Source organism: Leptonychotes weddellii, chromosome 7, assembly GCF_054177405.1.
Source record: "Leptonychotes weddellii isolate Sample4059 chromosome 7, ASM5417740v2, whole genome shotgun sequence".
Taxonomy (NCBI): domain Eukaryota; kingdom Metazoa; phylum Chordata; class Mammalia; order Carnivora; family Phocidae; genus Leptonychotes; species Leptonychotes weddellii.
In genome coordinates this window covers 52,780,918-52,808,635 of record NC_138375.1, presented here as the reverse complement: position 1 = coordinate 52,808,635, position 27,718 = coordinate 52,780,918, and the positions used below count along the sequence as shown (strand labels likewise).

At 39.3% G+C, this 27,718-nt stretch overlaps 1 protein-coding gene across 1 annotated transcript in view; it reads right to left on the bottom strand.

Moving 5' to 3' along the window:
• The window catches only part of TENM2 (teneurin transmembrane protein 2), a 1,103,161-nt gene that overhangs the window by 7,143 nt on the left and 1,068,300 nt on the right, over window positions 1-27,718 (bottom strand). The window contains exons 27-28 of the mRNA XM_081826284.1: window positions 8,798-9,094; window positions 5,758-7,372 (exon numbers count right to left, since the gene is read on the bottom strand). Of these exons, the coding sequence (XP_081682410.1) occupies window positions 5,758-7,372; window positions 8,798-9,094 (1,912 nt within the window). The remainder of the gene's footprint in view (window positions 1-5,757; window positions 7,373-8,797; window positions 9,095-27,718) is intronic.

Below are 27,718 nucleotides of genomic sequence, written 5' to 3'. Positions count from 1 at the left end.
CTCAGAACACCCAGGGAGCCCCCATTTTTCTCAGTGAAGAAGCCAAAGTCTTTCTACTGGTCTGTAAGGATACTCACCTGTTATCTGTCTGACCTCATGTTCTCTTGCTCTCTCCCTTTATTTTTTGAACATGCCAGGCACATTCATCTTGGGGCCTTTGCACTGACAAGCTCCTCTGCCCAGAGTGTACTTCCCTAAAAGTATTTTTTGGCTCTCTCACCTCTTTCAAGTCTTGTTCAGATGTTGCCTCTTGAATAAGGCAAACTCAACCACCACATTTAAAACCCGCTCCCCTTCTCCACCTCCGGCAATCCCAAGTCCCCTTATTCTGTTTATCCTCCAGCCCCTGCCCCCCAAGTAATCACATTCTAACATGCTGTATCATTTGTGTATTTATTGTTTACTGTCTGTCTCCCTCAATGAGAATGTGAGTTCCATTAAGGCAGGGAGTTAAAAATTTTGCTTTATCCACTGATGTCCTCCCAGGTCCTATGATAATGCCCGACACAAAATAGGAGCTTGATGGTATACATGGAATGAATGAATGAAAGAACACTGAATATATGTGGCAAAAGCTACCCTGAGTACTGTAACAGAGGAACTAATGGTGCCTGAGAGAACGCTTCTGGACAGGTATAACTACCTCCTGCCCTGGGACTGCTGTGAGGAGTTTAATGTTGACTTTGCTACTAAACACGTAGGCACAAAAGAACCTTCTGATGAGAGGGAATCTGGGATCCACAATCCATCCATTGTCCTTGGCCACAGACTAGTTCCTTCAATAACTTGGGCTATCACTAATACGTGTAGTTACTATGGAAGAGTCATTTAAGAATACAGGTTTGCAATTGCCTTGTGTCTGCATCTAGCAGACAGGAGCCTGGCTCTAATCCAGCAATGATCATATATTTACAGAGCACCTATTCTGTGCGAGGTAGGTGCTGGCTGCTGTAGAGGATGGATCTCCCAACTTTGGATATTCATGGTCACTCATCACGATTGTTTTGCCATATCCAGGTATCACCTGTAGTAGTACTGATTTACTGATTAAAAAGATAAATTTGCCTGTTCCACTTAAGTCCATTTCAAAAAAGAAACTTCATGTTACTACCATAAATGGGAAAGCAGACTCACTTGATGCAAACAGAAAATAACTATAAAATTAAAACAAAGAAAACAAAGCAATGCAATTAAATTAGAGCATGATTTTTGTTACCTGCTACTGAGGGGGTCTCAGACCTACTCTCTTTGTTAAAAGGGGAGACTGGAAGTGTTAATGAGGTATGAAGTACATACCAGCATCAGGTGGAGACTTCCTCTTTGAGTTGGAAGAATAAAAAGAGCATTAAAGAGGCAAACTTTCCCCATCTGTGTTCCCATTTTATTTAATAACCTCATCTGTACACCATATAAAATCATCCCATCTTTCATCAGGGATATATAGGGTATGTGGGGAATTCCAAGAAAGACAAGAGAGGTCTTGCCCTCCAAGACTCTCCCCATCCCTATCTTTTCATTGCTGGGATCCCTCCCTCGTACTCAGGAGGTGATGCTGAGAACCCCCTGTCTTTGAGACTGGACATTTTAATGGCTGCTTCCACGAAGGCCGATAGCGCATGTCCTCTACCTTCTTTTCTTTTCCTTAAAGTTTCTAACTTGGCTTAGTTTCTGAGTCTAAACCTATTCTGGAATGTTTATTCAAGTTGCTCATCTCCTCCATTCTGCAGAAAGCACTTCTGGCACCACACAAATACCCCTCTTCCTTTTTGAAGTAATTAGTGTTTTCTGGGGACAGGCTCCCTACACAGTCTGTAGAGAGTGAGCCTTTGGGGCAGGAGCTGACGAGGTGGCCCCTCCTAATGGCTCATTACTCTTTGCCTCTCATGTTCTTCAGGGCATGTGATGATGTTGTGGCCACCGAGCATACTCTCCATCTCCAAAAATGCTGTCAGAACAGCATCTTCGGTGTTAAGTGTAGATCTGAGAAGAGGGTTAATGTGAGAAGGACGTTGTGCCTTCTTCTTCACTTAGGGAAATTCAATTCCATAAAATCCCACTATGCTCACATGTGCCTGGAGTTTGTAAGCCCAAAGACCCGCTGGGGAGGAGGGGTGGGGAGAAAATACAAGTCATTGCAGATGATTTCTAGGATGTTTGCTTAATTCTCATTTGTCTGGGGTGTCAGGTTTGCCAAAGCAGTGCTGCTTAGACCAGATTTTGGATCCATTTCGGGGTGGATTTGGAGACCGCTCCCCACGTTCCTCAGAAAATAATGCAGAGGTGGTATCTCCACTCTTCATCTATGACCTCTGCATGTCCAAGTCCATGGCTGCTTATAAGTAACAAAATGCGTCCCTACCATTTATTAGCCTTAACACCGTGCTAGGCACCTTACACAGCAGGCCTCACATACTTTTTACAGCCCCATGGGGTGAGCGCTATGATTACCACCATTTTGCTGAGGAAGAAACAAAGCCTCAGAAAGTTTGAGGTATCATCCAAGTGACACAGCAAATGATTAGCAAGGCTAACATTGAGGTCTTGAGATGTACTCAGGTTCTAACATCAGGATGAACGGGCCTGAATTACAGGCCAGGCTTGGGGCTGGGAATGGGTCCCCCATTTGTCTGGGACTGAGGAGTTTCCTGTGATGCCAGAGCTGGAAAAGACTGAGCCCCTGCAGGTTGTGGGGGGAGGGAGTCTGCCTCCCAGTCTGTTTTTCTACATCCTTTCCTCTAATATCTGGTTATCACAGGTGTATCAATTGTCAATATATTACCTTAAAAAATACCGGTTGGGCAGGGTGCTGCTTTGGAGGCTGTGAGTGGGAAAGGAAGCACTTCTGGCCCTCCTTCACCATCTCCTGGTGGCTACACCTCTGCTCCAACCTGGGGACCTCTGAACTCACAGGTACTCTATGTTGTTCTCCTTCGTGCTTGCATTCTCAGGAGGAAGCAGAACCTCCCCCAGCCTCAGCGGCTGCCTCTTACATTCAGAAAGCTCTGTTTCCAAAACATCAATGATGTTTTTTTTTGAGCACCAGTGAGAGAAGGTTCTGTTCTCTGCGTTCCTCCCGACTACATCTTAATTACTTCTGCTTAAATTGTGAGCGGCAAGTTCAACCACTCTGCTCGTCTCCTAAGTGGCAAATTAAGACTAATTTAGATGGGGTTTACAGATTAGCCAACATTCAAACAGCAGAGAATGACTTGGTGTTCTCCGCTAGGATCCTCTCTCCAGGGGGCAGCTCATGTTGAATGGGCAGCAGGTGTGGGCTTGTGCCTGGTCTGATGCTCTGCTCTGCCTGGGTCCTTCTTTCCCAGTTTTGACTGCTCACATCAGCCCTCTGCACGTGCTTCTCTAACACTACCTTTTATTTTAGACTCTTTCGAATGGTTTCTGGATTCAGTTTTGTTGGACTTAGTTCAACTTGATTTGATTCCCATTTATTGAGTCTCTGTGAAGCGCTGGAATGAGGAAAGTCATATTACTGTTCAGAAAATTCTGATAATTTTTTTTCCCCTTTGCAGGAGAACTAGGGAGGTCTCTGAGGGGGTCTGTGTGTTTGACTGCTCTGTGAATGATTTTGTTTGGACCTTTGCAGCCCTGGTGTCCATTCAGCCTACTCTGAGGGCTTTCTTTTTATTTGACTCTGGCTGACTCATCCCTAAGTTATCCAATGCCAAGCCGTGTTTTGGGAAGCACATTCTGGAGGGTGAAGGAATTCTTCCAAGGCTAAGATAGGCATGGTCTGCCTTCCCATTCACACTGTTTCCTATGTCTAGAACACTCTTCCTCTCCCTTCCTTGCTTCATAAAGGTCTCTGCTTTAAAGCTACCTCCTCAGAAAGTCCTCTGTGAGCACCCTAAATATAGGAGGTGCTTCCCATCACTTTCTGTCTAACCCCTTATCCTATTTTATCTACATAGCACTTATTGTTACCTGAAACTATGTACATACATATATGTGTGTACGTTTTCCTGAGAGGTCCTTTAATTTGCAAGTGCAGTGAACTGGGGGATAACAGTCATGCTAAGCCATGGAGAAGAGAGACCATGGCAGAATACCATGGCAGGGCCTCTCGATGAGGTGTGGTGGGAAGAACAGGAGGGAACTAGCTTGGTCATAGCTACTGGGCTTAAAAGGTACCAGCTGCTTCGGTTGTAGGGGAATGCTGGGTTCAACTTAAAAGGCTCTGGAACGTCAGGATGAGATATGGCATGGCCACAAGTTGATCTTTAAGGTCATCCTTCTGTAGCATGGGACATTGAGGGCATCTCTGTGCTTGGCCAGCTGCTGCTTCCTTTCTTGAGGGTGGACAAGTGACTCTTGGTCACCTGAGGGTAGGGACCCTTTGGGTTTGATGTCTCCTTGGCTCATGGCCAAGAGCTGTGAGTTTCCTGGAGCTTGGGGGCCTTGGAGTTGGGTCCCTACTGTTGTTCCTCTACAATGCATGGACAGGTGGGATGACTCTGGCTTTCTTGCTGAAAGTTGGCCTCTGTATGCATGTATGCATCCATCCATCCTGATTTCCTTCTTTCCTTGAGAATAAGGACCTTATCTTCCTGTCCACTGCATCTCTCATACTTAGTATATGTTAGATATTATGAAAATATTCATCAAATGGGAGAGTGGATGGATAGATGGATAGAGATATGTGGGTGAGGAAATGGATATTAGTCTATGTTAGATATTATGAAAATATTTGTTGAATGGGTTAATGGGTGGATAGATGGATGGAGATATATGGATGAGATAAGTGATAGGGACCCTTATTTTACCAATTTCTCACTTACCATGAGGCAGTAGACTATTTGCCCTCCTTGGCCCCTTGATCCATACCCTTCTCCAAGCTTCCTATGTTCTTTTGACTCATAGTCTTTCTTTAGCCTTGAGCTCATTTTTGCCAATCAAGATCCCCTTCAATCTTTAGGCCCAGTTTGACACGGGACCCTCTGCACTATGTCACAATTTTCAAACTTGAAGTCATCCACACACAGATATATACACAACCCCCTTTGAGAGAAGCGTGTTTGTCTTGTTCATCATTTCTATCCTCAGAATCTAGCATAATGCCACTCTATAAATGCTTATTGAATAAATAACTGAACAGACACCTATATGGTAGCACAAACCTAATTCTGCTTTGCATTATCATTGACTGTTTATATCTTGCCAGCCTGCTTGGGAGGTCAGGAACTGGGGCTCAGTCATCTCATATCTATGCTAACTCAATGCTTCATTTGTAATGATAACGGTAATAGCATGAGCAGATACTCTTTTGTGAGCATCCACTGTCTAAGTGCTAGGCACTAAACTTTATCTGTATAAGTTCATTACTTCTCACGATCACTTTGTGGGATGGTTTTATTAGTACCTTTTCACAGAGAAGGAAGCTACACCTCAGAGAGTTTAGAAACCTAGTCCAAAGTCTTTGGCTTATAAGTAGAAGAGAGAATCTGACACCACAGTCCCATTATTTCCCCCTTCATAAGGCTGCATTCCTCTCTTGGGGTAGGAAGTGCTCTTATAAAAGTTATTTCAACTAAATGGGCTTAGAACATCTTCAAACAGATCTGAAGACTGCTCTGTACTGCTGTCACTCGACTGTTCTAGATACTGTACAGACCAGAATTTATAGGTCTCCAGGATTCCCCTATCATCAGAAGTAAGACCTTCTTTCGAAGTTCCCGACAGTCTACCAGGACAACCACCCCACAGGGAGCCACTGCCCAACTGAGATGGTAGAGTCCTCACCTGTCACGTAGTTCTTCAAATCCAGCTCATTGCTGAGAGGATTGTTGCTCTTGAACATATATAGGTTAAAGGGGGCTGGCTCCTTGCCCACATTTTTCCACATGGTGTAGTCTGGAGAGGTCCATCGTCCTGCCAGCACATCATAATCACGCTGAGTGAAGTGGACCAGCTTAGTCAGGGGATCATAGAGTCCACCATGGAAGCCAATGACCATCTGGAAGTCAGGGTTGGAGTCATAATAAATCTCCCCATAGGCTGTGTACTGCAGTTGTTTGATCATGAGACCGTTGATGCTGAACACAGCCAGAGGAGTGCCTGTGTTATCTGAGGCAACATAGTACTCCTCCCCACTGCTGCTCTCCATGGCAAAGAGGTGACCTTGGAGGTCATAGTAGAGTGAGGTGATCTCTGAGTTGGAATGATTATAGACATGGGTGATGCGGGTCGGGTTGTGGAGGTCAGAGTAGAAATATTGCAGGTGGTGGCCCAGGTTGGTCTTGTAGGAAGCCCGCCGCCCCACACCATCGTAGCGGTACTGGACACTCCACCCACTGGCCTTGTTGTAGGCTCTTGTTAGGAGGCCCTTGGAGTTATACTCAAAGATGTCAGCCCCTCGCTGGCACAGATAGCCATCATCGTCAATTTTGTACTGCACATCTCCGAGTCTGGTTATCCGATCCCGGAGATCATAGCGCAAGGGCATAAGGCGTACACTATTTCCCGGGTTCAGCAAGTGGAGGTTCCCATTGAGGTCATAGCTGTAGCGCCAGGTTGGGCGGTCATTGACAGCCACACTCTGGAGCTGCCCATCCCCATCATAGTCATAGGTGTACTTAGTGGTGTTAGCATAAGGCCCCAGTTTTAGCTCCCTCTTAATCACCCTTCCCATACTGTCATATTGCACTGTCATCCAGTACATGAGGGACCGAAACATCTCATACTGGACTTCCTTGATCCTCCCGTGGGTGTCAAAGTGTTTGCTGAGGGTCATTACCGCGGTGGTGATGATCTGGTTTATATCATAATAGATGACTCCGAACTTGCCAAAATGCTCCACCTTGCCAGAAATCTCATCATAGCGGTAGAGATCAACAGGAAGGGGAGTCTCACTTATGACGGGCTTGATGCTTGCAATCCGGAAGCTGTTGTCATGATAGGTGTAGTCGAACCTGGCATTGACCATGCCTTCCTCAGAGAACCTGTAGATCTGCTTGTCCACCAGTGGGCCAATCTTCCGGTACCTGATTGTGCAGGAGAAACCCCCACTTTGGAGACTGACCATTTTTAAAACGCCAGTGGTCTCATCATATCCGAAAGTGACAGCAGTACTGTCATAGACTATCTCTGATAACTTGGAGAGTTTCCCATACTTGTAGAATACCTGGCGCCCGGTGCCCAAAAAGGACGTCTTGAGGATGCGGCCATCATCACTGTAGTCAAAAATGACTGAAGCATTGCTTTCAGGGGGATTATAAATGTTGCGGATGTAGCCAATGGAGGTATGGGTGGACATGCTGTGCCGGGCAACACTGGGCATGGTGACGGCGTGGAGACGGTCGGAGGAGTCATACTCAAATATGTACTGACGCTGACTCTGAAGCAGGAGGACCATAGACTGGAGGAAGGAAAGGGGGAAGGAATGCATGAGTTGGCTCTTTAAGACCAAGCACTCAAATGGACAGAATCTACTCCATTTCCCGAAATGGCGATTCAAAAGCCATGAAGGATGGGGAAGTTTAGATGGGAGATTATGAGTAGATTGATTTCACTGGACATGCTAATTCTTATGGATTATGGTGGCTACCTGGACCAGTGCTTCCCGAACTTTACTGTGCATGTGAAATACCCAGGGATCTTGTTAAAAGTCAGATTCTGATTTAGTAGTTTGGTGGAGGATGAGGGATGAGGGGGGAGGTGGCCTGAGAATCTGCTTTTGTAACAAGCTTCCAGGTGATCCTGATGTTGCTTAGACCATACTTTGAGTAGAAAGGGCTGGAAGGACATTGAGTTTACTTCTAGGGCTCAATAACAAGAAATCCTAAGATTGTTTAGAAATGACTGTCACCGGTGCCGCAGGGGACACCCAATACTATGTGTTGGCCACCCCTGATTACATCTAAAGAGAAAGCATATCTTCCATTTAGAAACTCCTAAAAAGATTAAATAACCCAGAATCATCGATTTTGGGGGATAAAAATGGCCTCAAACTTGAGGCAAGTGGGAGATTCTTGCTTCCTCTGGTCAACCATTCTAGTATTTTATGGCATAATGAGAACAGGATTCAGGGATGACCAAAGGGAAGCAGTCCCACTCTTATGGAGGTCACTGCTCTGTCTGCAAGTGACTGCTGTAATGGACAGGCAAGAAAGGAAGAAATAGAAATGGAACCTGTGTTGAGGGCAGAGGCCCAAGCTGAGTAAGCCCCCATCTAATGACTTAGAGGACCAGGACAGCCTTCAAAAGTCTTGACTTGTGCCCCAAAAGGACTTCTTTTTACTTCTGCTCCAACCTGACCCTTTCTGACATGGAGACCTGAATCTGACACTTTTAGACATAGGGACTTATGTAGAGAGAATCCATTGGCTGTTTCAGCTTATAGGCCACATAGGAGGATGTTGCTCTGTGTGCTTGAGTTTTAGGCAAAATTCCCTACCCGGATGATTTAATTTCGGGGAAGGCAGAAATGAATCATTGCATTTCCAAATCATAAATAATGACTAGCCGTGATGCCAGTGGGATGATTCTGTCTGCTTCAACAGCATTTTTTCTTTTAAATAAAATCAGACAATCCATTCTTTTTGCCATTACCAAGTGTCTAGCACTTTTTTTTCCCCTTTTAATGGTAATAGTGATGAGCTATGAATAACATTTTCCCTCAGATTTTCCTCCCTCCCAGTGAGGATGGGAGCATGAGGGGAGACCTTGTAGAGTCAAAGTAAAGATGTTAAATGTCTTATGGCAAAGTATATCAGGTCAGCTTAAGAAGAGAAGTGTGAATAAGGGAAAGCCCCAGCTGAGTGGGGACAGCACGTTCACCTACTTTGTCAAGGTAGGAGTAGCTCCACACTTTCCCATCAGCGAACATGCGGGACACGATTCGGCCTTGCTTGTCAATGTCTGTCCTCTCACTCATGGCCCCACGCTGAAGGCCAGCCAAGCGCCCATTGAAGAAGTATGAGACGTTGACTGCTGCCAGCCCACTGCTGGGGAGCCAGAGGAACGGGCGGCCCACCTGGTCATAAATGATCCTCAGGGTGAACTTCCGGTGATCATCATAGATCTTTTCTGTCCGAATATTCCGGTCATAGTCGATGGACAAGAGATTTCTTCCATGGACCTGGGAAAACACAATGGGCTTGGTTTGAGAGACATCACCTGGGCACGTTAGCTTCTGTGGAGGATATGGCTGACATGGCCAGGGAACAAGTGTTCACAGGAGGAAGAACTAACCTTTAAGTTATTTAGAGTAGTGTTTTCTAAACTTCTTTATGTCATGGTACACAAAGAAAATGGTAATATTTGTAGGGTGCACTAAGATACAAAAATGAGGCTGCTTATGGTCTCAGATGACTAATCTGGGCATGGCTGCTGTGAGCAGTTATGTAGACCATACACTGCACAGTTATAAGGAGTATCATCCTGTCGTAGAAAGTATGAATAGTGAAAATTGTGCACTGTATAAATTAGCCATACAAATAGCCCTGGACACTGGGGTTCTGACTGCCCTGCCTGGCCACCTTGGAGGGCAAGATAATTTGTATATTTGCACACTTTCAACCGTTTTTGAGCACATTACCAGCTGAGTAGCTAATGATCTTTAAGAGTAGGTGCCAAGATTTCTTCTGAAGCCTCAAGTAAAGGTACCTAGGAGGGTGGGGGGGATGACTTAGAAATCCATATTTTGCAAAGATCTGGGAATAGGAAGGCTTATTGCTATGTGAACTTCTTTACTTCTATCTAGAGAAAATTCTTGCCACTGTCAAGGATGCAAGACATCAGTGGGGAGACCTCAACAGGGCTGGGGAATTCCAACAAAGGAACTGATTTACTTAGATTTGAAAGGAATAGTGGAACACACCTAGACATAATTTAATATTTATTTAGAAGCTGATCTGATCAGAGAAGAGAGCCTGTCTCAGAAGGCAGATCTGGGTGACTAGACTCTGGTTAGGGGCAAAGGAGAGGGATTCTTGAGATTCAGCTAGTCCTGAGTGGATGGCTGGAAGTGAATAAAATGAGGCCGACTGAGCCCAGGCTCTTTCAACATAATTGACTGCAAATCCAGATGTCCCTGGGGTGACCACTGAAGGCAAGGGAAGACGTAAACAGGCAGAAGAAAGAGAAGTGAGAGATGTCTGGTACCTCCTTAACTTACCTAATAATTCAATAGCACCTAATAATAACAGTGATGATGGTGATGATAGTGGTGGTGATAATAACTTTAACACATGCTGGGGTTATTGTACATAGGCATTGTGTTAGGCACTTTGCATCTCTTGTCTGAGTTGGTGCTCACAAGGACCACTTGACAAATAAGGAAACTGAGCCCGAAGCAGAGAGGTCGCATACTTGCTCAAGGTCACATAACAACGAAGTGGTAGGGTTGGACTGGAACTTAGGTCTTCACACTTGAACCACTTTTAACCACTTAGACATTTAACTGGCTGTACTGATTCCTGTATTATATATGCATTGAGTGCCCTGACTTGTCAAATGATGAAGAAACTGTAAAGCATTGCCACAGCCCCTGAGGGCTCCATATTATAGCTTGATGGGGAGACATAGAATAATTCTAACACCACAGACATCTGTATTCTAGGGAGCAGCATTGTACCCAGGTAAAGAACTACATTTCATAGCTTCCTCAGAAGTGGATGGCTAACATGATGTAAGTGGTAGTTGTCAGCTGGGTCTCCTGGGAACCTTAAAGGAAACTGACTCTGCTGAGAAATAGGCACCCATTTGTTCTTCCCACTTTCCTCCTTTTCCTGGGTGGAAGGTGGCTATGATCCCTGGAGCTCCAGCATTCACCTTGTAAGTATGGGGTGACTTTGAGGATGGAAGGACGAGGGCTCATCCAGAGAAAGTCTAGATCCCTGTTGACTTACATATCTTCTAATGGTCATCCATACCAGCCATGAATGGCTTACCTCTAGACTCCTTTTAGGTCATAACAAATAAGGACATATCTTATTTAAGCCATTGTTATTTCTAATCTCTGTTACTAGCAGTTGAAACTAATCTAAACCGATATAAGCCCCTCATGCTTTGACAGGTACTGTCCTAGGTACATTACATAACTTATCCCAGTTTAATTCTCACAACACGTAGAAATTATTTTATACATGGGCAGTTGAGCTCAGAGGTGGTCACAAATCTAGACAAGTGGTGGAAGCTGGATTTGAACCCAGGACTACTTGATTCCTCAAACTATTGCCATTTCCATGGAGTCATCTCAGAGAGAAGGGGATAAAACTCTTGAGATAGAACATTTCAGAAAGAAAATGCATCAAAGCATGGAGATAGGAATAAAGGCGGTGGGTTCTTGGGATTACAGGGCACCCAACTCCAAATGGAAGATTTATGTAATCAAACAGGCAGCCATAGGGAAGAACAGTCAAGAAAGTAAAGGGGGAGTGGTAGGATTTTTAAAAAACAGGTCCAGGGATGCCTGGGTGGCTCAGTTGGTTAAGCGTCTGCCTTCGGCTCAGGTCATGATCCCAGGGTCCTGGGATCGAGTCCTGCATCGGTCTCTTTCCTCAGCAGGAAGCCTGCTTCTCCCACTGCCTGCCGCTCCCCCTGCTTGTGCTCTCTCTCTCTGACAAATAAATAAAATCTTTTAAAAAAACAGGTCCAAAAGTTAATGCTGTCAGAATTATTGAGGCTCTTGATCCCCAATTAGAGTCACCATATTCAAAGCAAACCACAAGCTGGGGTCAGAATGATCACTTCCTCTGGAAACAGAAGTTTGGCTATGTGGGGTTGCTTCATTTGGGACAAGTGCAGAAGGCCAGCAAGATTCTTAATCCTGTGAGTTTGAAAATTTCAGTTCAAGACCTTGCCAACATTTTATTAGGCAGAATGAATAATGTGGCAATAACGAGGAAGGATTTTCAGGGTTTCTTGAGCCAGCTGCTGGTTATCATGCTTATGTATTTCCCATCTCCTTGGTCATCCTTCTATCCTCCTTCCCTTTCCTTACTAATTTCTCTTTTTGCTTCTCTTTGCTAATATCATACAGCTCCCTGTGCATTTATTATTTATTGAACATTAAATCTCTGCTAGTGTCAGGTTTGGTGCCTGCTCTGGAATGCAGGGATGAACAACACCAATGTGTCTTGAGAATTTATGATGGGCTTAGTGTGTTCTCAGAGCTACCCTTGTTTTATCTTATTTAATCCTCACAACACTCCCAGGCAAGCACTATGATCCCCACTCTACACACAAGGTACAGATAGGTTTAAGTGCCCTGTTCAGGCTTAAACAAATAATAAGTGGTAGAGCCAGGATCCCAGTCCAGAACTCAGTGTCTTCACCTCTAGGCTGTACCACCTCTCTGACCAGCTGCTCTCCATCAGGCATGTGATTCTAAACCACCTGGGATGCTCTCTCAAAGCACTCCACAGCTGCTGATCAGCCCCCTAGGGAATAGGGGCTAGGAGATTCTGATGTATATTCTTGGTTAAAATACAGTTGGAGTGATATAAATCCCTATCTTCAGTTACCTGAGAGAGGCTAACAGGCAAATCATATATATATAACCATAATATAATCATGTGTGTATCTGCATATATATATGAATATATACTGTAACATGTAACCATGGGAAAGAACATGGAAATCATATATAAGCATGACCATCATTGTAACAATTATATTAGTATGTGAGGGTGCTAGGATTGCAGAAGGAACCGAACAATGGGCAAAACCAGAAGAGGGGTCCCTAACTTCTGACTGCCAACATTTGGGTTTATTGCTATTACGTAGAGTTGATAAGGCCTCTGACCCCTGGCCTGGGTGCACCAATCATAAAGAAGTAGTAAGTGCTAAATGTTAGCCATTGATAATTTAAGGTGGGATTTTATTCCCCAATTTACTACGCCCTTGGGAAAGGGATTTTGTTACAGCATTGGTTTAAATTAGCTTCCTCCCCCTAACTTTATTGAGATATAGTTGATACACATCACTGTATACATTTAAATTATACAGCATAATAAACTTATGGGTATAATGAAATGAAATCCCTAATAAGTTTAGTTAATACCTATCATCTCATATAATGTTTTTTTTTCTTTTAAAAAATTTTTTCGCTTTGTGATGAGAACTCTTAGGATTTTATTCTCTTAACAACTTTTCTATATACCATACAGCAGTGTCAACTACAGTCACCGTGCTGTATATTACATCCCTAGTACTTTGTTATCTTATAACTGGAAATCTGTACCTTTTGACTACTTTCCTCCAATTCCTTTTCCACCTACCCTCCACCTCTGGTAACTACAAATCTGATCTCTTTCTCTGTGAGTTTTCATTTGTATTTATTTTTTTAAGAGTCCACATATAAATAAGATCATACAGTATTTGTCTTTCTGTGACTTATATCACTTAGCATAATGTCATCCAGAGTCATCCATGTTGTTGCAAATGGCAGGATTTTCTCGTATTTTTTGGCTGAATCATATTCCATTGTAAATATATAAACAGCTTTTTTATCCCTTCACCTGTTGATGAACACACAGGTTGTTTCTATGTCTTGGCTATTGTAAATAATGCAGCAATGGACATGGGAATACAGATAGATCTTTGATACACTGTTTTTATTTCTTTTGGATATATTCCCAGAAGTAGAATTGCTGGATTATATATTATCTATTTTTAAAATTTTGAGGATCCTCCACACTGTTTTTCATAGCACCTGCACCAATTTACTGTCCTACCAACAGTGCCCCAGAGTTCCATTTTCTTCACATCCTTGTCAGCATGTACTCTTTGTCTTTTGATGACCACCCTCACAGGGATGCAGTGTTACTGTGGCTTTGATTTGCAATGCCCTCACAATTAGTGATGTTGAGCATCTCCTCATGTATCTTTTGGCTGTTCATCTATCTTCTATGGGAAAATGTCTGGGTCCTTTGTCCATTTTTATTATGTATGTATGTATTCATTCATTCATTCAGGTAATCTCTATGCCCCACAGTTGTATGAGTTTATTTTTTTGAAAAAGATATTTATTTATTTATTTATTTGAGAGGGAGAGAGAGAGAGAGCAAGCAAGCGAGCACCAGTGAGAGAGAACACAAGCAGGGGCAGAGGGAGAAGCAGGCTCTCCACTGAGCAGGGAGCCTGATGTGGGGCTGCATCCTAGGAGCATCATGATCTGAGCTGAAGGCAGCTGCTTAACCAACTGAGCCACCCTGGCGCCCCTATGAGTTGTTTTTTTTTTTTTTTAAATGTATTTTGGATATTAACCCCTTATCATATATATAACTTGCAAATATTTTTTCCCATTCTGTAGGTTGTCTTTTCACTTTGTTAGTTGTTTCTTTTGCTGTGTGGAAGCTTTTTGGTTTGTTTTATCCCATTATTTTGATTTTGTTGCTTGTGCTTTAGGTGTCATACAAAAAAAATCATTGCCAAGACCTATGTCAAAAAGATTTTTTCCTGTTTTCTTCTAGGAATTTTATAGTTTTAGTCTTATATTTAAGTCTTTAATCCATTTTGAGTTAATCTTTGTGAGTGGTGTAAGATATGGGGCCACTTTCATTCTTTTACATGTGAATATTCAATTTTCCCATCACCATTTATTGAAGAGACTGTCTTTTCTCCATTGGATATTCTTGGCTCCCTTGCCAAATATTAGTTGGCTGTATATCCTTGGGTTTATTTCTCGGCTCTCAATTCTTTTCCATTGGTCTATTTGTCTGTTTTTATACCACTACCAGACTGTTTTAATGACCATAGTTTTATAGTATAACTTGAATTCAGGAAGTATGATGCCTCTTGCTTTTCTTTCTCAGGATTACTTTAGCTATTCAGGGTCTTTTGTGGTTTGACATAAATTTTAGGATTTTTTTCCAACTTTTATAAAAAGTGCCTTCAAAATCTTGATAAAGATTGCATTGGACCTAAACATGGCTTTTGGGGGGCACTTGGGTGGCTCAGTCAGTTGAGCATCTGACTTCTGCTGAGGTCATGATCTCAAGGTCCTGGGGTTGAGCCCTGTTGGGGTCCCTGCTCAGTGGGTAATCTGCTTGTCCCTCTCCCTCTGCCCCTCCCCCCACTTGTGCTCACTCACACTCTCTCTCTAAAATAAATAAAATCTTAAAAACCCAAACCCCACATCTTTTGGTACTACTGACATTTTTTTCAATATTAACTCTTCTAATCCATGAACACAGGATACCTTTCTATTTATTTGTGTCTTCTTTGATTTCTTTCATCAATGTCTTACAGTTTTCAAAGGAAATCTTTCACTTCCTGAGTTAAAATTTATTCCTAAATATTTTATTGTTTCTGATGCTATTGTAAATGGGGCATTTATTTTAAGAAAATTCAGTGTAAGTGTATAGACATGCTACAGATTTTTGTATGTTAATTTTTCATCTTGCAACTTTATTGAATTGATTAAATCTCATAGTTTTTTTGGTGGAACCTTTAGGATTTTCTCTATATAAAATCATGTCATCTGCAAATAAAGACCATCAGACTTCTTCCTAAGTCTGATGCCTTTTATTTATTTTTCTTGCCTGATTGTTGTGTCTAGGACCTTTAGTACCATGTTAAATAGGAGTAGTAAGAGTGAACATCCTTGTCTTGATAGTAGAGAAAAAACTTTTAATCTTTCTCCATTGAGTATGATGTCAGCTGTGGGCTTGTCATAAGTGGCTTTTATTATATTGAGGTACATTCCTTCTATACCCTCTTTGTTGAGTTTTTTTTTTAAATCACGAATGGATATTTACTTTTGTCAAATGTTTTCCTGCATCTATTGAGATGATCATATGATTTAAAAAATTCTGTTAATGTGATGTATTACATTGCTTGATTTGTGTATGTTAAACTATCTTTGCATCCCTGAAATACATCCCACTTGATCCTGGTGAATGATCCTTTTAATATACTTGCTGCTGAATTCAATTTATTAGTATTTTATTGAGAATTTTTACATCTGTATTCCTCAGGGATACTGGCCTATAGTTTTCTTTTTTTCTTTTTTTTTTCCTGGTTTTGGTATCTGGTTCACTTAGAGTAATGCTGGCCTCATAAAATGTGTTTGGGAGTGTTCCCTCCTCTTTGATTTTTTGGAGAGTTTGAGAAGGATTTGTGTTAATTCTTTTTTAAATGTTTGGTAAAATTCATTAGTGAAGCCTTTGGGTCTGATCTTTTCTTCTTTGGGAGATTTTTGATTACTGACTCAGTCTCCTATTACCCATTTCTCAAAAAAAAAAGAATTTATCCATTTCTCTAGGTTGTCCAGTTGGTTCGCATATAATTGTTCATAGTAGCTTTTAATGAGCCTCTGTATTTCTGTAGTATCAGTTATAATGTCTCCTTTTTCATTTATAATTTTGTTGATTTGGATCTTCTATTTTCCTTGATTGATCTAGTTCAAGGTTTGTCAATTTTAAAAAATCATTTCAAAGAACCAATTCTTAGTTTGGTTAATCCTTTCTATTGTTTGCCTATTGTCTATTTATTTCTGCTCTTCATTATTTCCTTCCTTCTAGTAACTTTGGGCTCAGGATGTCCTTTTTCTAGTCCTTAAGGTATAGAGTTAGGTTGCATATTTGGGGTATTTCCTGCTTCTCTCCTTTTTTTTTAAATGTTCTATTTATTTATTCATGAGAGTCAGAGAGAGAGAGAGAGGCAGAAGCAGAGGGAGAAGCAGGCTCCCCACCGAGCAGGGAGCCCGATGTGGGGCCCGATCCCAGGACTCCGGGATCACGACCCGAGCCGAAGGCAGACGCCTAACCATCTGAGCCACTCAGGCGCCCCTATTTCTTGCTTCTTTTTAAACTTTTTTTTTTTTTTTACTTTTTGTCTCTTTTAGCCTATTTTTCCTACCTCTAATCACCTGCCTCTGGCAACACCAATCCATTCTCTGTAATATGAGCTTTTTTTCTAGATTCCACATATACGAGAGATCATATGGTATTTGTCTCTCTCTGACTTATTTCACCTAGTATAATGCTCTTGAGGTCCATTCATGTGTTTGCAAACAGCAAGATTTCATTCTTTTTTATCACCAAATAATATTGCATTGTATATAAATACCACGTTTACTTGACCCATTCATCCATCAGTGGACACTTTCGTTGTTTCCATATCTTGGCTATTGTAAATAGTAATCCAATATATGGGGGAACATATCTCTTTTCAAGTTAGTGTTTTTGTTTTTGTTTTTGTTTTTCAGCTAAATAACCAAAAGTGGAATTGCTGGGTCATATAGTAAAGTTCTATTTTTAATTTTTCTGAGGAACTTCCACACTGTTTTCCATAGTGGCTGCACCAATTTACATTCCCACCAACAGCGCACAAGGGTTCCCTTTTATCTACATCCTTGCCAATACTTAATGTTTTTGTCTTTTTGATAATAGTCAATTTGACAGCTGTGAGGTGATATCTCATTGGTTCCGGTAGCCCTTCCCTGATGATTAGTGATGTTGAGCATCTTTTCAAGCATCCTTGGCCTTCTTGTATGTCTCTTTTGGGAAAATATCTATTTGAGTCCTCTGCCCATTTTTAAATCAGCTTATTTGCTTTTTGATATTAAGTTATATAAACTCTTTACATATTTTGGATATTAATCCTTTATCAGATGTCTGATTTGCAAATATGTTCTCCCATTTAGTAGGTTGCCTTTTCATTTTGTTGATGGTTTCCTTTGCTGTACAAAAATTTTTATTTTGGGGGTACCTTGACTGGCTCAGTTGGTAGAGCATGTGATTCTCAATCTTGGGGTGGTGGTTTGAGCCCCACATTGGGTGTAGAGATTATTAAAAAAAATTAAAATCTTAAAAAGAAGATTTTTATTTTGGTGTAGTCCCAATAGTTTATTTTTGCTTTTGTTTCCCTTGCCTGAGGAGACATATCCATGAATATGTTGCTAAGGCTGATGTCTAAGAGATTACTGCCTATGTTTTCTTTGAGGAGTTTTAAGATTTGGAGTCTTAGTCCACTTTGAATCTTTAATCCATTTTGACTTTTTTTATATATGATATAAGATAGTGATGTAGTTTCATTCTTTTGCATGTAGCTGTCCAGTTTCCCCAGCACCATTTATTGAAGAGAGGGTCTTTTCCACGTTTATATTCTTGCCTCCTTTGTTGTAGATTAATTGACCATATATGTGTGGGTTTTTCTCTAAGCTTTCTATTCTATTCTATTGACCTATGTGTCTGCTTTTGTGCCAGTACCATACTGTTTTGATTACCTGAGCCTTGTAGTATATCTTGAAATCAAGGAGTGTGATACATCCAGCTTTGTTCTCCCTCAAGATTGTTTTGTTTTTTCAAGGTCTTTTGTGGTTCCATACAGATTTTAGGATTCTTTGCTCTAGTTCTGTGAAAAATGTCATTGGTAGCTTGATTGGGATTGCATTGAATCTGTCAATTTCATTGTGTAGTATGGACATATTTAACAATATTAATCCTTCCAATCCATGAGTACAGAATATCTTTTCATTTATTTGTGTCATTTTCAATTTTTCATCAATCTTACAGTTTTCAGAGTAAAGGTTTTTCACCTCCTTGGTTAAATTGTTTTCCTAGATATTTTGTTTTTTTCTTAAAATGACTGAAGTTTATTTCTTATTCAGGCTAAGTCCAGGAGACTCTCCAAGGTAGCTGTCCTTCCAGGATGCTTTTAATATTATGGCACTTTTATGTTGATACAAACTTCCCTGACATCTGTTTCACTTCATTTTAAAAATTTATTTATTTTTAATTTTTATTATTGAAGTAAAGTTGACATATAATATTAGTTTAGGTGTACAACATAGTGATTCAACAATTCTAAACATTACCCAATGCTCATCATGATAAATGTAGTCACCATCTGTCACCATACAATGTTATTACAATATTATTGACTATATTCCATATGCTATACTTTTCATCTCCATGACTTACTTTATAAATGGAAGTTTGTACCTTTTAATCCCCTTCATCTGTTTTGCCCTGAACCCCCACCCCCTCCCATCTGGCAACCACCAGTTTGGTCTCTATTTATGAATCTGTTTCTGCTTGGTTGTTTGGTTTTTTTGATTCCACATACAAGTGAAATTTTGTGGTATTTGTCCTTATGTGTATGCCTTATTTCACTTAGCATAATGCCCTCTAGATCCATCCATGTTGTTGCAAATGGCAAGATCTCATTCTTTTTTATGGTCCAGTATATACATACATATATACACACACACATATCTATATTCCATTATATATCTATCTATCTATCTATCTATCTATCTATCTATCTATCTATCTATCTATATATTCTTTATCACATCTTCTTTATCCATTCATCTATTAATAGACAGTTGGGTTGCTTCCATATCTTGGCTATTATAAATAATGCTGCAATAAATATAGGGGCACATGTATCTTCTTGAATTAGTGTTTCTGTTTTCTTGGGCTAAATATCCAGTAGTGGAATTACTGGATCATATGGTATTATTTTTAAAATTTTGAGGAACCACCATACTGTTTTGCACAGTGGTTGCACCAATTTTCAGTCCCACCAACAGTGCCCAAGAATTCCCTTTTCTCCACATCCTTGCCAACACTTGCTATTTCTTAGCTTTTTGATACAAGTTATTCTGACTGGTGATATCTCATTTTGGTTTTGATTTGCGTTTCTCTGATTATTAGTAATGTCGAGCATCCTTTCATGTGTCTGTTGGCCATCTGTATGTCTTCTTTAGAAAAATGTCATTTTAAGTCCTCTGCCCATTTTTAAATTGGATTATTTGGGGTTTTTTTGGAGTTGAATTGTATAAGTTCTTTATATATTTTGGATATTAACCCCTTAGTGGACATATCATTAGCAAATATCTTCTCTTATTCAGTATGTTGCCTTTTTGCTTTGTTGATAGTTTCCTTTGCTGTGCAAAATATTTGATTTTGGTGTGGTCCCAATAGTTTATTTTTGCTTTTGTTTCCCTTGTCTAAGGAGACCTATCCATACATATGATGCTAAGGCTCTTGTCCAAAAGATTACTGTCTATGTTTTCTTTTAGGAGTTTTATAGTTTCAGGTCTCACATGTAGGTCTTTCATTCCTTTTGAGTTTCTTTTTGTGTCTGTGTAAGAAAGTGATCTAATTTCCTTATTTTGTATGCAGCTGTCCAGTTTTCCCAACACCATTTATTGAAGAGACTGTCTTTTCCTTATTGTATATTATTGCCTCCTCTGTCATAGATTAATGGACTATATAAATGCAGGTTTATTTCTGGGCTCTCTATCCTGTTCCATTGATCTATGTGTGTATTTTTGTGTCAATACCATACCGTTTTGATCACTATAGGTTTGTATTATAGCTTGAAATCAGGGAGGTGTGAAACCTCCAGGTTTGTTCTTCTTCCTCAAGGTTGCTTTGGCTATTTGGGGTCTTGTGGTTCCACACCTAATTTTAGGATTGTTCTATTTCTGTGAAAAATGCTATTGGTATTTTGATAGGGATTGTTTTGAATCTATGGATTTCATTAGGTAGTGTGGACATTTTAATAGTTCTTCCAATCCATGAGCATGGTATATCTTTATATTTGGGTCATCTCCAGTTTCTTACATCAGTGTTTTACAGTTTTCAGAGTATAGGTCTTTCACTTCCTTGGTTAAATTTATTCCTAGATATTTTAGTCTTTTTGATGCAATTGTAAATGGGATTATTTTCTTAATTTCTCTCTGATACCTTGTTATTAGTGTATAGAAATGCAACTGGTTTCTCTGTGTTAATTTTGTATCCTGTGACTTTATTGAATTCATTTTTTCTAATAGTTTTTTGGTGGAGTTTTTAGGTTTTTCTATGTATAGTATCATGACATCAGCATATAGTGACTGTTTTACCTTTTTCTTTCCAGTTTGGATTTTCTTTCTTTCTGTTGCCTAACAGCTCTGGCTTGGACTTCCAATACTATTTTGAATAAAAGTGGCAAAAGTTAGCAGCCTTGTTTTGTTCCTCATCTTAGAAGAAAAATGGCTTTTCACCATTGAGTGTGATGTTAGCTGTGGGTTTGTTATAGATGACCTTTATTATATGGAGGTACATTCCTTCTATACCTATTTTGTTGAGAATTTCTGTCATAAATGGATGTTGAATTTTATTAAAATTCTTTTTCTGAATCTATTGAGATGATCATTTTTATCCTTCATGTTGTTAATGTGGCATATCACATTGCTTGATTTGCATATTTTTAACCATCCTTGCATCCCTGGAATAAATTCTACCTGATTGTGGTTTATGATCCTTTTAATGTATTGTTGAATTTAGTTTGGTGATATTTTGTTGAGGCATTTTACATCTATGTTAATCAGAAGTATTTTTTTTCTTTTTTTTTTAACCAGCACAATTCATCTTTATTAGTTATTTTCACAACAGGACCCAGGCCTTTCACTATTCTTTGTGGGATAGGAACCACTTAAACAAAATTATTTACACAAAATTTCTTTGGAGGTCAGACTACCATTTCATGCTTCTTTGGCCAATGTCTTTGGCCAAGATGCCCTGAAGAAGTGAGCAGAAGCAGGATGCACTATGATCCCTGAATGTCCATTAGAGCCTGAACATGACTTCCTATTGCAAGGAAGCCACAGTCCTTTGTGTAATAAACAGAGTTGGCTGCATCCCAGAATCCTTCGGTCAAGGATTCCTAACTGTGTGCTGTCTGAACTCCCATTCCTTGGAAAAAACTTTTTAAAAATTTTTATTTATTATTTATTTTTTTACTTTTTTAACTTAAAAATCTTTTTATTAACACATAATGTATTATTTGTTTCAGGGGTACAGGTCTGTGATTCATCAGTCTTATACAATTCACAGCGCTCACCATAGCACATACTTTAGGTGTCTTTTTTCTGGTTTTGGTATCAAGGTAACATTGGCCTTATAAATTGAGTTTGGAAGAACTCCTTCCTTTTCAATTTTTTGGACTGGTTTTGGAAGGATAGGTACTAACTCTTCTTTAAATGTTTGGTGAATTCACCTTTAAAATTGTCTGGTCCTGGACTTTTGTTTTTGTTTTATTTTAAATTATGGATTCAATTTCATCACTTGTAATCTATCTATTCAGATTTTCTATTTGTCCATGGTTCAGTCTTGGAAGGATGTGTGTTTCTAGGAATTTATCCATTTCTTCTAGGTTGTCCAATTTGTTAGTGTATAACTGTTAACAGTAATGTCTTACTATTCTTTGCATTTCTGTGGTGTCAGTTGTAACTTTTCTTTCATTTCCTTTTTAATTTGGGCCTTCTTTTTTTCTTAATGAGGTTGGCTAAAGGTTTATTGATTTTGTTTAGCTTTTCAAAGAACCGTATCTTAGTTTCATTGATATTTTGTTATTTTTTAAGTTTATATTTCATTCCGCTCTGATCTTTATTATTTTCTTCCTTCATTACCTTTGGGTTTCTTTTGTTTATTCTCTGGTTCTTTTAGGTTTAAAATTAGATTATTTATTTGGAATTTTTCTTGTTTCTTGAGGTACGCCGATATTGTTATGAATTTCTCTCTTAGGACTATGTTTCTTGCTGAATCTCATGGATTTTGGGAAATTGTGTTTCCATTTTTATTTGTCTCAAGGTATTTTTAATTTCCTTTTTTCACTGACCCACTGGTTGTGTAATAACATGTTTAGTTTCCATGTGTTTGTGTTTTTCCCGTTTTATTCTTGTAAATGATTTCTAGTTTCATACCACTGTGGTTGGAAAATATGCTTGATATGATTTCAATCTTTTTGAATGCATTGAGAATCGTTTTGTGGCCCAACATGTGATCTATCTTGGAGAATATTCCATGTCCACTTGAAAAATAATGTGTATTCTGTATTTTTTGGATGAAATATTCTATATATATCTATTAAGTCCATCTGGCCTAATGTGTCATTTAAGACCAATATTTCCTTATTACTTTTCTGTCTGGACAATCTATCCATTGATGTAAGTGGGGTATTAAAGTTCCCTACTATTACTGTATTACTGCCAATTTCTCCTTTTATGTCTATTAATTTTTGCTTTACATATTTAGGTGCTCCTATTTTGGCTGTATAAATATTTATGGATATTAAATCCTTGGATTGTCCCCTGTATCATTACATCATGCCTTTTTTTTTTTTTTTGTCTTTTGTTACAGTCTTTGTTTTAAAGTCTATTTTGTCTGATAGGAGTATTGCTATACCAGTTTTCTTTTTGTTTCCATCTATACAGAGTATCTTTTTCCAGCCCTTCACTTTCAGTCTGTATTTGTCTTTAGGTCTGAAATTAGTCTCTTGTAGGCAGCATATAGATGGGTATTGGTTTTTTTTTTTTTTTAAATCCATTCAGCCACCTGTGTATTTTAATTGGAACTTTTAGTCCATTTATATTTAAAGTAACTATCAATAAGTATTTACTTATTACCATTTTGTTAATTGTTGTTTTTGTAGTTCTTCCTCTCTTGGTCTCTTCCTTTGTGGCTTGATGGTTTTCTTTAGTGTTATATTTGGGTTCCTTTCTCTTTATTTTTTTTACTAAAAGTGTTTTTTGGTTTGTGGTTACCATGAGGTTTACATACATATATAGCATATTTAAACATATGCATAGCATATTTACACACATATGTCTATTTTAAGCTGATAGTTGTTTAAGTCTGAACACATTTTAAAAGCACATTTTTATGCCTTCTCCCACATTTTATATTTTGATGTCTTATTTTACATATTTTACTTTTGTGTATCCCTTAACTACTTAATAATACTTTTGTCTCTTAACCTTCATACTGACTTTTTAAGTAGCTGATTTACTGCCTTTACTATATATTTGCCTTTACTAGTGAGATCTTTTTCTTTCATGTTTTTTATTATTTCCTGTTATGGTCTTTTCTTTTTGGCTTAAAGAAGACCCTTTAACATTTCTTATAAGGCTGGTTTAGTGGTGATGAACTTTATAAGCTTTTGCTTTGCTGGAAACACTTTATCTCTCCTTCAGTTCTGAATGATAACCTTGCCAGGTAGAGTATTCTTGCTTGCAAGTTTTTCCCTTTCAGCACTTTAAATATATCCTATCACTTTGTTCTGGCCTGCAAAGTTTCTGCTGACAAATTTTTCTTTGGCTGCCTTTAAGGTTTTCTCTTTAACTTTTGCCATTTTAATTATACTATGTCTTGGTGTGGATCTCTTTGGGTTCATCTTGTTTGGGACTTTATATTCTTCTTGGGCCTGGATGTCTGTTTTTTTTTCCCCCAGGTTAGGGAAGTTTTCAGCCATTATTTCCTCAAATAAATTTTCTGCCCCTTTCTCCCTTTTCTTTCGGACTCCTATGTAAATATCTGTATGCTTGATGTTGTCCTAGAGGTCCTTTAAACTATTCTCATTTTTAAAAATTCTTTTTTCTGTTTGCTTTTCTGGGTGTCTTTCAGGTTGCTGATCTGTTCTATATTATCTAATCTGCTGTCGATACCCTTTAGTGTATTTTTCAGTTCAGTTATTTCATTCTCCAGCTTGTGACTTCTGTTTGGTACTTCCTTACATTTTCTATCTCTTGGTTGAAATTCTCACTGTATTCCTCCATTTTTATTCTGAGTTTAGTGAGCATCTTTATGACCATTACTTTGAACTCTTTATCAAGTAAATTATTTCTTTTTCACTAGGTCTCCCCCCACCCCCCACCGCACCCTAGAGGTTTTATCTTGTTCTTTTTTTTGAATTTAAATTTAATTAGCCAACATATTCTTGTTCTTTTTTTAAAAAACATAGTACTCTGTCTCCTCATTTTGTTTGACTTTGTGTGTTTCTTTTTATGAATTAGGTGGAACAGCCATCTGTCCTAATCTTGAAAGAGTAGCCTTATGAAGAAACATCCACTGCATAAACTATGTGTGCCTGGCAGGATGGCTGGAGCTAGAGTGGGTGCAGATCAGGAGGTCCTGGGGTGCTCTGTGCCAGGGCTATCCTGCTAGGACAGTTGAGTTGAAGCAGGCATGGGCTGGGTGGGGGGTCTCAGCGTGCTTGGTTCTGGAGCTGCCCAAGTAGGATGGCTGTTGTTGGAGTGGGAGTTGGCGTGGGCCAGGGGGTCCCACAGTGTGCTGCATCAGTGTACAGGTCTTTCACCACCTTGATTAAATTTATTCCTAATGATTTTATTTATTTTATTATTTTTTAAGATTTTATTTATTTGACAGAGAGAGACACAGTGAGAGAGGGAACACAAGTAGGGGGAGTGGGAGAGGGAGAAGCAGACTCCCCACTGAGCAGGGAGTCCCGGACCCTGGGATCACGACCTGAGCCAAAGGCAGACGCTTAATGACTGAGCCACCCAGGCACCCTTATTCCTAAGGATTTTAATCTTTCTTTCTTTCTTTTATTTATTTATTTATTTATTTATTTATTTATTTATTTATTTATTTATTTATTTATTTATTTGAGAGAGAGAGAGATTGAGAGAATGAGTGGGAGGAGGGGCAGAGGGAGAAGCAGACTCCCTGTAGAACAGGGAGCCTGATGCAGGACTAAACCCCAGGACCCTGGGATCATGACCTGAGCCGAAGGCAGATGCTTAACTGACTGAGCCACCCAGGTGCCTCTCTTTAAGGTTTTCTATATATAATTTTATGTCATCTGCAGATAGCAGCAGTTTTACTTCTTTTTCAATTTGGACGCCATTTATTTATTTATTCTTTCTTTCTTTCTTTTTCTTTCTCTTCCTTCCTCCCTTCCTCCCTTTCTCTCTCTCTCCCTTCTTCCCTTCCTTCCTCCCTTCCTCCCTTTCTCTCTCTCTCTCCCTTCCTCCCTTTCTTTCTCTCTTTTCTTCCTTCTTTCTTTCTTTCTTTCTTTCTTTCTCTCTCTCTCTCTCTCTTTCTTTCTTCCTTTCTTCCTTCTCTTTCTTTCTTCCTCTCTTTCTCTCTTTCTTGCCTAACTACTCTGGCTAGGGTTTCCAATACTATGTTGATTAAGAGAGGTGAGAATGGGCATCTTCGTCTTATTCCTGATCTTGGAGGAAGAGTTTTCAGCTTTTCACCACTGAATTTGGGGTTAACTGTGGGCTTTTCATAAATGGCCTTTATTGTGTTGAAGAATGTTCCCTTTATACCTGCTTGGTTGAGAGTTCTTATCATAAATGTTGAATTTTGTTAAATGCTTTTCTGCATCTATTGAGATAATCATATGATTTTTATCCCTAATTTTGTTAATATAATGTATTACAATGACTGATTTCAATATGTCAAAACATCTTTGTATCTCTGGAAAAAATAAACCCACTTACTCATGGTGTATGACCTTTTAATGTATTGTTGAATTTGGTTTGCTAATATTTTGCTGAGAATGTTTACATCTATGTTCATCAGGGATATTGCCTGTAATTTTCTTTTCTTGTGGTGTCCTCATCTGGTCTGGTCTGGGTATCAGGGTAATGCTGGCCTCATAAAAGGAGTTTGGAAGAGTTTGTTCCTCTTCCATTTTTGGAAGAGTTTTAGAAGGATTGGTATTAATTCTTTGAATATTTGGTAGAATTCACCAGTGAAGCTGGAATTTGTTTGTTGGGACTTTTTTGATTACTGATTGAATCTCCATAGTAGCAGTCTGTCTGCTCATATTTTCTATTTTTTCATGATACAGTTTTGGTAGGTTGCATGTTTCTAGAAATTTATCCATTTCATCTAGGTTGTCCAATTTATTGGTGTATAATTGTTCACAGTATTATCCTTGTATTTCTTTTTTTAAAAGATTTTATTTATTTATTTGAGAGTGAGCGAGCACAAGCAGGGGGAGGGGCAGAGGAAGAAGGAGATTCCCCAGTGAACAAGGAGCCTGATGTGTGGCTCAATCCCAGGATCCTGGGATCATGACCTGAGCTGAAGGCAGACGCTTAACCCACTGAGTCACTCAGGAGCCCCATGACCCTTGTATTTCTGTTGAATCAGTTGTAATATCTCCTCTTTGATTTCTAATCTTATTTGAGTCCTCTTTTTTTCTTGGTGAATCTAACTAAAGGCTTATAATTTTGTTTATCTTTTCAAATAATCAGCTTTTACTTTCATTGATCTTTTCTACATTCTTTTTAGTCTGTATTTCATTGCTTTCTTTTTTTTTGTATTTCACTTGTTTCTGCTCTAATCTTTATTTCCTTTCTTCTGACTTTTGGATTCATTTGTTCTTTTTCTCATTCCCTGAGTTGTAAAGTTAGGTTTCTTACATGACGCTTTTCTTGTTTCCTGAGATAAATGTTTATTGCTATGACCTCCTCCATTGAAACTGCTTCTGCACTTTTAAGTTTTGGTATATTTTGTTTCCATATTCATTTCACACAAGATACTTTCTACTTCTCTTTTGATTTCTTCTTTGATTTGTTCATTGTTCAGAAATCTCCATGTATTTGTGAATTTTTCAGTTTTATTCCAGTTATTGATTTCTGGTTTTATACCATTGTGGTTGGAGGAGATGCCTGCTATGATTTCAATCTTGAATTTTCTTTTTTAATAAAATTTTAAAAAAGAATTTATTTATTTGAGAGAGAGAGAGCACAAGTGGGGATAGGGGCAGAAGGAGAGGGAGAAGCAGACTCCCCAGCTGAGCAGGGAGCCTGATGCAGGGCTTGATCCCAGAACCCTCAGATCATGACCTGAGCCAAAGTCAGATGCTTAATGGACTAAGCCACTCAGGTGCCCCAATCTTGACTTTTCTAAGACCTGTTTTGTGGCCCAATGTATGGTCTATCAAAAAAAAAAAAATGTTCCATGTGCACTTGAGAAGAATATGTATTCTGCTCTTGTTGGATAGA